Source organism: Oncorhynchus mykiss, chromosome 6 (assembly GCF_013265735.2).
Source record: "Oncorhynchus mykiss isolate Arlee chromosome 6, USDA_OmykA_1.1, whole genome shotgun sequence".
Lineage (NCBI taxonomy): Eukaryota > Metazoa > Chordata > Actinopteri > Salmoniformes > Salmonidae > Oncorhynchus > Oncorhynchus mykiss.
The window spans coordinates 24,591,373-24,603,819 of NC_048570.1; the positions used below are offsets into that span (position 1 = coordinate 24,591,373).

Here is a 12,447-nt window from a genome sequence, read left to right on the forward strand (position 1 = left end):
TGCCTTGCGAAAGTATTCGGCCCCCTTGAACTTTGCGACCTTTTGCCACATTTCAGGCTTCAAACATAAAGATATAAAACTTTTTTTGTCTTTTTTTGTGAAGAATCAACAACAAGTGGGACACAATCATGAAGTGGAACAACATTTATTGGATATTTCAAACTTTTTTAACAAATTAAAAACTGAAAAATTGGCCGTGCAAAATTATTCAGCCCCTTTACTTTCAGTGCAGCAAACTCTCTCCAGAAGTTCAGTGAGGATCTCTGAATGATCCAATGTTGACCTAAATGACTAATGATGATAAATACAATCCACCTGTGTGTAATCAAGTCTCCGTATAAATGCACCTGCACTGTGATAGTCTCAGAGGTCCGTCAAAAGCGCAGAGAGCATCATGAAGAACAAGGAACACACCAGGCAGGTTCGAGAGACTGTTGTGAAGAAGTTTAAAGCCGGATTTGGATACAAAAAGATTTCCCAAGCTTTAAACATCCCAAGGAGCACTGTGCAAGCGATAATATTGAAATGGAAGGAGTTAAATAAAGGTTAAAAATAAATAAAAAAGAAGTGGCTGTGAAAGTTAAAATGTTGGCAGTGACCTTGCAGTGGAGCAACTGGACGATGAAGACTCTTCTTTCCCAAAGGAGCTGAACTCTTGCAAGGCATTGGTGAAAAACCTTGACATTCTGTCAAGTGACAAGTTCAAGACCAAAGGCTGTGAGTGAGATTCTAGTGAGATGGGACCCCAGGGTCCACCTGGTTTGGTTGAACATTCCCATTCATTTACTGCTTGATGGGCCCATACAGTATGGATTCGGATTCGGAGGCGCCAAAAAGGCATTGTGAATTAGATAAGCCAACCAGATAGATCCGCAAATATAATTGTGAGGCATTGTGAGGCATTAGCCAACAAGCTAAGAGAGATCCGCAAAAGACCCTCAGCCATATTATGCCAAAGCGGACCCTTTCACACGTCTCGTAGACTCTGCAACAGGCTCCAGGCAAAGATAAAATAATTATTTCACAGAACGGGTGAAGCTGCATTCCAAAGGGAACAACTTCTGGAGCACACTGACTCCAGTGTTCTGCCTGGTTCAACCCTGAACTCATCTTCAGCAAGTAGGAGTGAATCACCCATAGCAGAATGCAGTTCATCTGCTGTTCCTAGTGGACATGATTCATCTGGCTCTGTAGAAGAGAAACCATTTGAGACCAGAGCAGATTGTACTCATGGTCAGAACTCTCCTCTACTCAGTAAGAGTGAGGCCATACTGCAAGAGGTCACACAACTCTCCGCAAATGGCAGAGTGAGAACTCCCAACCTTTACTGGTTCTCTGTGATCCAAACCTGGAGCCCTGCACCAACGAGGTCTTATCTCAGATTGTGACTGTGTATAGGTCCGAGATGGCAGATTTGGAATCAACGTCCAGTGTTGTAGAGTTCCTCTTACAACTCCTTTGAAGTCTGTGACTTTTTGGATGGTATCATGTCTTAACTAGAAGACATGCCTGTGTCCAGTTCCTCATCATTGGAGGGAGTCAGTGTTACTCCAGCCTCAGTCATTGAGCAGCTTTTGAGTGAAGTGTTTCAGAAGAAGACAACCAACAAAGTCAGAAAAATACTGATCAAATCTGTCAATCTCTTCCCCAGCGAAGTCTGTTCAAGCCAGACAGATTCTCAGATGTCGCCAGCATTATCCACCATTTCCTCGAAGCATACAGATTCAGTTGCTATTGAAAGTATTGGATCAATTGCAAATGATATGATGAGCATTTTCCTGCTCACAGAGTCTCCTACTACTCTATGGCAGGCAGACTCTATGCTTCAACTGAGTGATGAGAAACCCTCAGAAGCCACACATACTGCAGCTGTAAGCCCCCAGACTGGTGTGGAAGTATCTGAGAAGAAAATCTGGATAACTGCAAAGACTATTTACCACAATGTGAAGGCAAAGATGAGGAATTATTTCTCATTGCAAAGACAAGCCAAAGCAACGAAGGCTCAAGCCAAAAATACCCTCAGCCATATTCTGGTTTCCATTCAGAAAGAACTGTCAAATGGTGGCTGCAGGACAGCTTTCACAAATAGATAAAGTGGTTGGAACTATGCTGGAGAAGATAAGCAGCGAATGTGGCGAGGAATTGGTCTATCAAGAGTCACTGCGGTCTTCCTCCTCGTTGTCATTCTCAACTGCCAAATCACAGAAGACAGAGTGGGAATTTGCACTCCCTGGCACTCCCATTCCTTCTGAGTTACCCTAGAGTCCTGCTCAGCCCATTGTAAGATGCTCAGTCATTGACATGAGCGAATCTACTAAGCCAAAAACAATGGTGTGTGATGCCAGAACAAGCATGTTTGCCACAGCCGATACCATCATGAAGAAAGTATATCCAGAGGCAGAAGGGCAGGTTACATCTCACCCTGATCTAATAGATGCAATAGCTAGACTGGAGGAGATCATATCTCAGGGTAGGATTGGCGCTCTCTCCCGTGATCTCAGCCACCAAGTCAACCGCATCATTTCTGATAGAAACTTGACCCCTCTGGAACTGACAGTGGCGGCTGGAAAGAGTGCATCTGATACCATCCTTTCGAAGCTAAAGAGGAATGACAAGGTTGGGAAGCCCACAACTTACGAGCTGGTTCAGCTGTTTGTAGAGGAGCTTATTAAGTGCCTCCCGCTTCCTAGTTTTGTGCCCTATTCAACTTCAATGAGTTTGGCTCAGGGGGCCAAGGTGTTGGCTAGAGTGTCTGAAGATAGCATTTCATGCTCTTCTTCTTCATCAGTATTTAGTGACACAGTCAGTCTCTTTACCAAAGTTATGGTAAGCCAGGTCATGTACTCTGTGAATTCTGATGCAGAAAGTAGAGGATGTCTCCTTCTGGCATCATTATGGTAACAAGCGAGACCTCCAATGCAGCACAAATCTTAAAGGCCAACATTGATGGAGAGGAAGTAGATACCACCAGTCATTCTGGTGTAGCTCAAAACATTGTCAGGGACCAGCCCAGACATGGTCAAAGATGTCACACTTCCAAACCCATCCTCTGATAACTTGGGCAGTGATGATGACTTCACCGGCCTCATCAGCATGTTAGTGGTGAGAATTCTAACAGAAATCCAAACCCCAGCAGAAGATTACCCAGTTGACGTCACACGCAAGTCACAAGACCTGATCACCAAAGTTATGGAGGTCTTCTGTGCATGGTCAGGCTGCTCTGAGACATGAGCCTATCCAGAGAACTTGAGGATTCATAAAGTCTACAGAGTCGTCTATAAAAATCTGTTGGGGGAGTTTGGCTCGGAGAAAATCCTCCAACAGGCCGTGTCGACTCAGGACTCTTCATTTGATAGGATTCTTGTCTAGTCTTTGAGTGAAGCGCTTCTCCACAGATGTAATGAGGCATTGAGGGCAGCCTCAAGAACATCAGTCAAAACCACCGGGCCTAAGGCTCTTCCACTGGCTGAGGATGTGAGGGGTAGCAGCGGGAAATGATATTTTCTACAAAGGCTGGTCAGGCTGACAAGCAACTTAAAGGTACAGCAAACATATTTAAATGAACAGTTGTGGGAGATAATGTGAGTAAACAATGCAATTCAGTGTAAAAATTATAAAACCATCCGTTCATTCCAAAACCAATCATAAATGTTGTTGTGCTGGTGTGGTAGGTGTGATTGTTATCATCATGAGGTTGTTCAGCTGTGACATTTTTTAAAACATGTTTTTCTCTTTAAATACTTAGCTATTCAAGAAAGGGAACAAGGATTCCCACCGCTCTGAATCAGAACAAGTACAGACCTGTCACGACTTCTACCGAAGTCGTTGCCTCTCCTTGTTCGGGCGGTGCTCGGCGTTCGACGTCACCGGTCTTCTAGCCATCATTGATCCATTTTTCATTTTCTATTGGTTTTGTCTTGTCTTCCCACACACCTGTTTTCAATCCCATTCATTACCTGTTGTGTATTTAACCCTCTGTTTCCCCTCATGTCTTTGTCAGAGATTGTTTATTGTCAGTGTAGTGTTTTTTGTATAGGTGCGCGACGGGTTTTCGTACCCATATTTGTTTATATTAATTTTTCTATTTAGTGTTATGGAGCATGTTACTTGGACATTTATTAAAAGACTCCATTTTACACTCCGTTTGACTCTCCTGCGCCTGACTTCCCTGCCACCTTCACACGACAGGACATTGTCTGTTTGAGATATTGGTGTACAAAGAAATGCCATTTCAAAATAACCTTACAAAGGTTATATACGCAATCAGTAGTCATCTCTTATGTAAAAGTAATTATATTCTCCAAAACTCAAGCTGTTGGTTCTCATTTATCAGTGTCAATTATGTTGAGTTGTAACATATATTACATCATTTCTAGATTAAAGTGCATGTCAACTCTCTCTCTCTTCTGTAGTGCCCAGCATAGTGCCACATGCTGCCATGTCTGCACTGCCAAAGGATCTCCCCGCCAGCTCCCAACAGGAGACGCCTCACAAACGTCCACTTCTCGTCATGATGTTTTCTGCCATCTCCAAAGGCCTGTTCAAGCCCTTCAAACAGTCCTTAAAGACCAAGTAACTTAAGACAATTTATTAAACGTCATTCATTGCATTAAATTGGCCTTTGTCTTCTTATGTGCTCCCGTTAACAGACCAGATTACAATACTGGTCTTTTAAATGTTAGCAGTGATAGCAACATTAACTATAGTGGTGTGTATAGCCCTTCTACACAGTCTGACTCTTCTGACACTGTGTGACATGCCCTCTGATCCAGTGATCTAGGATCTTCTGAGTGGCTTTAGGCCTGAATCTCTGCCCTCCTGCTCAAATAAATGTGTTCTCTTCTGATATATCTGCCACTGTCAGCAGCCAGCAGGGGGAAACAGACAGCGCTGTTGAGAGCTTTCTTTTCTCCCTCATGACTAAAACACTGAGAAAGGCTTTTGCAGCATATTCCATTTTTTGATTTAACCTATTATACGGTAGTAGTACCCATTATTTCCCAACGGTTATATCACAGGAAATGTGTTATAAATAGTAAACTTACAGTGCATCCGGAAAGTATTCAGACCACTTGACTTTTTCCACATTGTTACGTTTTCCTCTCATTAAGCTACACAAAACACCTCATGACAAAGCGAAAAGTGTAGAACATTTTAGCAAATTTATTAAGAATAAAAACAATTACCTTAAATAATTATTGAGACCCTTTGCTATGAGACTCAAAATTGAGCTCAGGTGCATCCTGTTTCCATTGATCATCCTTGAGATGTTTCTACAACTTGTTCGGAGTCCTGTGGTAAATTCAATTGATTGGACATGATTTGGAAAGAAACACAGACCTGGGGGAAGGGTATCAAAAAATGTCTGCAGCATTGAAGGTCCCCAAGAACACAGTGGCCTCCATTCTTAAGGAACAAGTTTGGGACCACAGACTTCCTAGAGCTGCCCGGCCAAACTGAGCAATCGGGGGAGAAGGGCCTTGGTCAGGGAGGTGACCAATAACCCAATGGTCACTCTGACCGAGCTCCTGAGTTCCTCTGTGAAGATGGGAGAACCTTCCAGAAGGACAACCATCTCTGCAGCACTCCACCAATCAGGCCTTTATGGTAGAGTGGCCAGACGGAAGCAACTCAGTAAAAGGCTCGACAGCCCGCTTTGAGTTTGCCAAAAGGCACTTAAAGACATGAGAAACAAACCATGAGAAACAATATTCTCTGATCTGATGATACCGAGATTTAACTCCTTGCCTGAATGCCAAGCTTCACATCTGGAGGAAACCTGGCACCATCCCTAAGGTGAAGCATGGTTGTGGCAGCATCATGCGTTAGGAATTATTTTCAGCAGCGGTTACTGGGAGACTAGTCAGGATCCTGGGAAAGATGAACGGAGCAAAGTACAGAGATCCTTGATGAAAACCTGCTCCAGAGGTTCACCTTCCAAAAGAACAATGACCCGATGCACACAGCCAAGGCAGTGCAGGAGTGGATTCGGGACAAGTCTCTAAATGTCCATCAATGGCCCAGCCAGAGCCCGGACCTGAACCCGATCGAACATCTCTAGAGAGACCTGAAAAAAACTGTGCAGCGACGCTCCCCATCCAGTCTGACAGAACTTGAGAGGATCTGCAGAGAAAAATGGGAGAAACTCCACAAATACATACCCAAGAAGACTCGAGGCTGTAGTCGCTGCCAAAGGTGCTTCAACAAAGTACTGAGTAAAGGGTCTGAATAGTTTTAAATGTGATCAGTATTTTATTTTAGTACATTGTTTTATTTTTTATCTACAAACCTGTTTTTGACAATCTGTAGATTGGGGGGGGGGGACGACAATTTAATACATTTTAGAATAAGGCTGTAACAACGTAACAATGTGGAAAAAGTCAAGGGGTCTGAATACTTTCTGAATGCACTGTATGTAATGAACATATTAGCTGGTTGCCACTATAGATAGATAGGTTATCCAGTGCAGTGGTAATACTGCCTGTCTTGGGAGATAACGTAGGGTGCCAGAGACACAATCACAACCTTTCTTCAGGCTACATGGCTCAAACTTACAACGTAAAGATATGATTATCACTACTTAGGTCAGACCAGATATTGTGTATAAAAACAAAACACTTTATTACAATTAGGCTGAAAAAATCCAATGAAAACACAACTACTTTACAAGTACAAATGTTTTCCTTTTTCATTGTTATTTACAGTTTTTTTTCTTCAACATCAATAAAAAAATGGCATATTTATGAGAAAACACAATATTCTAAAGTACATGTTTACAGTGTATTTGTTACATAAACATAATAGACTGAAGGAAAATGCATTATTATCCATTAAATATCTGAAGGTTACAAAAAAAAAACTAAATGTTACATTCAGATTATTTCATGTATTTTCAGTGGTCGTTATAACTGTGATACAATCACGATTGGGGCAGTTTTGGACCTGGCAAGCTCCCTTATGCAAACAATTAAGGAGCTAACTTTTAGGGACACTTCTGTCAATGTTAAATTGATACATTGAAAAAAGTTATGTGAATGTGTTTCTACAGGTAAAAATGCATTCACTAATGACTCAGGGCTTTGATGTCTGTGAATAACTTTCACAATGACAATTAGCATGAGGACGGAAGTCCTCCCACCTTTATCGTTCTGGTAGGCAATGCAATGCATCTGTACTACTGAGATGTAGCCTCATTAATATGCATTACTTTATCAAGATACCTTTTTTTAACAATAAGGGTGTTTTCTATATCTACCAACTATGAAATTACAGACATCATAAACGGTAAGCATGAGAATAATATCATCAAGGCGGACAGGGACAATGTATGAATACACAAAACATTATTCAAATGGACATTCCCCAAATGAGCCATGCACCAGCCCATAGCCACAGGATATCTATGGAGGAACATTAATATATTCATCAATTTAAAAAAAGGCATGAATATTGTTTTTCTGCTTTTCTGATCTTAAACCTCCCCCTGGATGTTGGTCCAGGTTTCCTCCAGGGGAGACCTTCTGAAACAGTCGAAGGAAACAGCCGACAGTTACGTGTGTTGAAGATAGATGATGACACTCTTAAAAGACAGGTCATTCCTTTATATGGAGCAGTTCCTTAAACCAGGTTAGATTCAACACAGCCACCTCAAACTGGACTCCACCACTCCTTCATAACGCTGGATCTCTTCATAATGCTGCTCCTCGGTCACTGAATGCATTTACACTGATGAGATGTTCTGCTTAGCCTAGCTGCAAGGGGAGCACTAACTAGTCCTGTGGGCACCTAGCTGCTGCCCCCGCTGGGCTTGGCCTGGGTCTTGCCCCTCATGGCCCCTCCGCGAGCCTGGCCCTTGGCTGGCTGCTGCTGTACTGGGGACTCTGCTGCAGCGGAAACTGGGGCCTGTTGGGCCGGGCTGTGAGGAGGGGGGGTCTGTATCTGAGGCGAGGCAGCTGCAGTCACCACCTGCTGCTGGAGGAGCTTCTGCTGAACCACCTGGGCTGTGGCTGTGCCTGCTGGAATCATCTGGACCTGGGGCTGGGCTGAAGATGTAGTCTGGGTCAGGGCCACCGTCTGGGGCTGGATCTGTTACGAGACAGGAAGAGGGTCACATTAGTTGAGTTGATCACTCGTGGTTGTAATCTGTTGGCACCGTCCCTGTCCGGGTGTCACTTCTGTAGCATTATTGTTAGAGTGTATGATTGTTTTTTTAAATTTTAACTTTAGGCAAGTCAGTTAAGAACTAATTCTTATTTACAACGACGGCCATAGGAACAGTGGGTTAATTGCCTTGTTCAAGGGCAGAACGACAGATTTTTACCTTGTCAGCTCTGGGATTTGATCTGGCAACCTCTCGGTTACTGGCCCTATGCTCTAACCACTAGGCTACCTGCCGCCCCACATGTATGTACGCATGTACGTACATGTGGGGCAATGAAGCATGTATGTATGCACGTATGCATGCATGTCCTCTCACTGTCAACTGCAATTATTTTCAGCAAACTTAATGTGTAAATATTTGTACGAACATAAGATTCAACAACAAACAAACTGAACAAGTTCCACAGACATGTGACTAACAGAAATTAAATAAAGTCCCTGAACAAAAAAGGGAAGGGGGGCAAAATTAAAAGTAACAGTCAACATCTGGTGTGGCCACCAGCAACATTAAGTACTGCAGTGCATCTCCTCCTCATGGACTGCACCAGACTTGCCAGTTATTCCTGTGAGATGTTACCCCACTCTTCTATCAAGGCACCTGCAAGATCCCAGACATTTCTGGGAGGAATGGCCCTGCCCTCACCATCCGATCCAACAGGTCCTAGACATGCTCAATGGGATTGAGATCTGGGCTCTTTGCTGGCCATGGCAGAACACTGACATTCCTGTCTTGTAGGAAATCAGCCATACTGCTCGTTCTGTGCATGGTGGCATTGTCATGCTGCAGGGTCATGTCAGGATGAGCCTGCAGGAAGGGTACCACATGAGGGAGGAGGTTGTCTTCCCTGTAACGCACAGCATTGAGATTGCCTGCAATGACAACAAGCTCAGTCCGATGATGCTGTGACACACCGCCCCAGTCCATGACGGACCCTCCACCTCCAAATCGATCCCGCTCCAAAGTACAGGCCTCTGTAACGCTCATTCTTTCGACGATAAACGCAAATCCGACCATCACCCCTGGTGAGACAAAACGGTGACTCATCAGTGAAGGACACTTTTTGCCAGTCCTGTCTGATCCAGCGACGGTGGGTTTGTGCCCATAGGCGACGTTGTTGCCGGTGATGTCTGGTGAGGACCTGCCTTACAACAGGCCTACAAGCCCCCAGTCCAGCCACTCTCAGCCTATTATTCAGTCTATTCAGTCTGAGCACTGATGGAGGGATTGTGCTTTCCTGGTGTAACTCGGGCAGTTGTTGTTGCCATCCTGTACCTGTCCCGCAGGTGTGATGTTCAGATGTACCGATCCTGTGCAGGTGTTGTTACACGTGGTCTGCCACTGCGAGGACGATCAGCTGTCCGTTCTGTCTCCCTGTAGCGCTGTCTTCGGCGTCTCACAGTACGGACATTACAATTTATTGCCCTGGCCACATCTGCAGTCCTCATGCCTCCTTGCAGCATGCCTAAGACACATTCACGCAGATGAGCAGGGACCCTAGGCATCTTTCTTTTGGTGATTTTCACAGTTTTAGTGTTCGAAATTTTCATAACTCTGACCTGAAATGCCTACCATCTGTAAGCTGTTAGTGTATTAACGACCGTTCCACAGGTACTGTTCATTAATTGTTTATGGTTCATTGAACAATCATGGGAAACAGTGCTTAAACAATGAAAATGGGAGAAGTTATTTGGATATTTACGAATTATCTTTGAAAGACAGGGTCCTGAAAAAGGGACGTTTCTTTTATTGCTGAGTTTGTATGTTTGTTTTCTTGCATGTAAATATTATTTATTTTTTCCTCCCAATTTCGTGGTATCCAAATTGGTAGTTACAGTCTTGTCCCTTCGCTGCAACTCCCATATGGACTTTAGAGAGGCAAAGATCGAGAGCCATGTGTCCTCCGAAACACGACTTGCCAAGCCGCAGTACTTCTTGACACACTGCTCGCTTAACCCGGAAGCCAGCCGCACCAATGTGTCCAAGGAAACACCGTACAAGGAGTCACTAGAGTGCGATGGGACAAGGACATACCAGGCGGCAAAACCCTCCTCTAACCCAGACGACGCTGGGCCAATTGTACGCCGCCTCATGGGTCTCCCGGTCTCCGCACAGCCAGGAATCGAACCAGAATCTGTAGTGACGCCTCTAGCACTGCGATGCAGTGCCTTAGACCACTGTGCCACTCGGGAGGCCCAGAGAGGGGTAAAGACAAATATTTGGCAAAAAGGCAGTCTCTTCTGCTGATGTGCGTGTCTGGTAGAGGTACTCAACCCTACTCTTTTCCTATCAGCAGGGTTAATACCAGCCTGCCGCCCCAACAAAGGCTTTATCTTTACCCCTCCTTAACAATACCGCTACAATGTTACCAGACTAAGCTGCCCTCTTGACACCTCTAATCACTGTCATAACATTTCACAACAATTTATGGGAAATTACCTAAATGTCACAACGCACAAATTATTAATGCAATTTAACCAAGCTGACTTGTATTCAAGTCATGAAGTGAATAGTCATGAAAGGTTAATAGACACAGGAAGCAGAACCTGTCGTCTTTCATTCCATATGCCTCATAAAAATCCTGCATGATACTGCCCTTCTATGTGGGTTAGTGCTCTTACCTGCTGTGGAGATGATACGATCTGCTGGATGTTGGCCACAGTGGATTGCCCCTGCACTATCTGGGGGAGCTTAGCCACCTAATATACAGGGGAAAGCAGTTAGCATTCCTCACACCTCTGGATAATAGCTCTACACATTTAAGACCCAGTGCCTGAAGGCCAGTGGGTTGGACTATCTGAGTAGGAAGATGCGTGTGTCTACCTGGATTTGCTGGGCCCCAGTGGGTTTCCCAGCCTGGGCGATGGAAGTAGTGAAGAACTGGGTCTTGATGCTAGGCTGTAGCTGGGTGGTGGCAGCATAGGTGACCTTCTGCTGCTGGGTAGTCGGTACTGTCATCTGCTGGGTGCCCAGCTGATGGAGAAGACACAGACCACAACTAGACTGAAGATTGATTCTTCTGACAATAATTCACGGGGCACATTTTCATAATCAGATTTCCAACTATGGATAGACTTCATTGTAGTTTCAAGAGCACCACTTTCGGTTGAGATTTGAAATGCACTTCTGACCAGCCCATACCCTTACAGTAACAACAAGAGAACCAGCTCTTTACTTGTAAATATGTGTGTGGTTGCGTAGACTGTGGTGGTTCTGTTTTCCCCCAGAGCCCCACCTTCTGCTGCACAGAGGCTTGTCCTGGCTGTACTGCTTTCTGCAGGGCTGCTGCAGCCTGCACGGCTACCTGCTGCTTCTTCATCTGGAGCAGCTGTTGAACCTGCATCTGGGGGAACGGGGGCGTCAACACTGGCCCACCTATAAGACAGGAAGCAAGATCAGGGACAGGACAATCTCAGGACATGTAACCGAACAGAGAGAGTGTGTGGGTATGTGTGCTTTATCATTGGTAAAGAATGCATGTTTGTACTAAAAGGAGCAGATTATGAATGTTTCAGTCTAATTAGTTGCTGAGAATAGGAGGGTTTATAGAATATATAGAATAGGGTTTTTCCACCTGTTTTCTGGGCCTGTCCAATGGCTACACTGATGCCAGCCATAGTGACGGGCAGGGTGGTGACGCCAGCAGAGGAGACCACGGAGGGCACAGAGACCACGGGGGGCTTGGTGAGGGTCACCTGGGCCGTCTGCCCTGGCTGGGCCTGGATCTGACCCTGGGTAGGCAGCCGTGTCTGGACACAGGTAAAGATACACTGTCAAACACTTTCAATGGATCATTAATTATGCTCAAACCGGGTTACCTCTAGTAGATCATTATTCAAAATGTCAGCAAAGGCCTTTACCAGTCTGAAAGTAGTAAAGATCAGCACAACACAGTGATGCATAATTCCCTAGGCCAGGCTATATACTATAGAAAAAAACAAGAAGGTGATAAAGTTGGTCCTTACCAGTCTGGCCACCTGCAGGTTAGCTACGGTGGTGCCAGCCAGCACGGCTCCGGCTCTGGGACCGGCAGCTATTGCGGCAAGCTGGGGGTTGGCCTGGGCTGCCTGGGGGTTGGCTGGCTGCACCTGGACGGGCTGCTGGCTGGCTCCTGCCTGCTGCTGGGCCATCTGCAGCTTCTGCTTGTGTATCTTCAGAAGCTCCTACAGCCAAGGAGAGAGTTAAAGGGTCGGTTCACTGAATGTCTGTACTGATCATTGGAGGGCTGGCTGAAATGCATGGTTTCTTTATTTTTACTTTACAAGACAAAACAGCTAACTTAGTATTAG

At 44.9% G+C, this 12,447-nt stretch overlaps 1 protein-coding gene across 6 annotated transcripts in view; it reads right to left on the reverse strand.

Moving 5' to 3' along the window:
* Nucleotides 1-6,597: 6,597 nt before the first annotated feature.
* Nucleotides 6,598-12,447, reverse strand: part of ep400 (E1A binding protein p400) — a 36,389-nt gene continuing 30,539 nt past the window's right edge. For 5 of the 6 annotated variants that reach the window (XM_036979704.1, XM_021605809.2, XM_036979702.1 and 2 more), the window contains 6 exons: nt 12,124-12,321; nt 11,733-11,907; nt 11,334-11,533; nt 10,982-11,131; nt 10,780-10,857; nt 6,598-8,085 (listed from right to left, as the gene is read on the reverse strand). In XM_036979704.1, coding sequence (XP_036835599.1) covers nt 7,786-8,085; nt 10,780-10,857; nt 10,982-11,131; nt 11,334-11,533; nt 11,733-11,907; nt 12,124-12,321 — 1,101 coding nt within the window. In that variant the 3' untranslated portion in view covers nt 6,598-7,785. The remainder of the gene's footprint in view (nt 8,086-10,779; nt 10,858-10,981; nt 11,132-11,333; nt 11,534-11,732; nt 11,908-12,123; nt 12,322-12,447) is intronic. The other variant, XM_036979703.1, reaches the window with a different exon arrangement.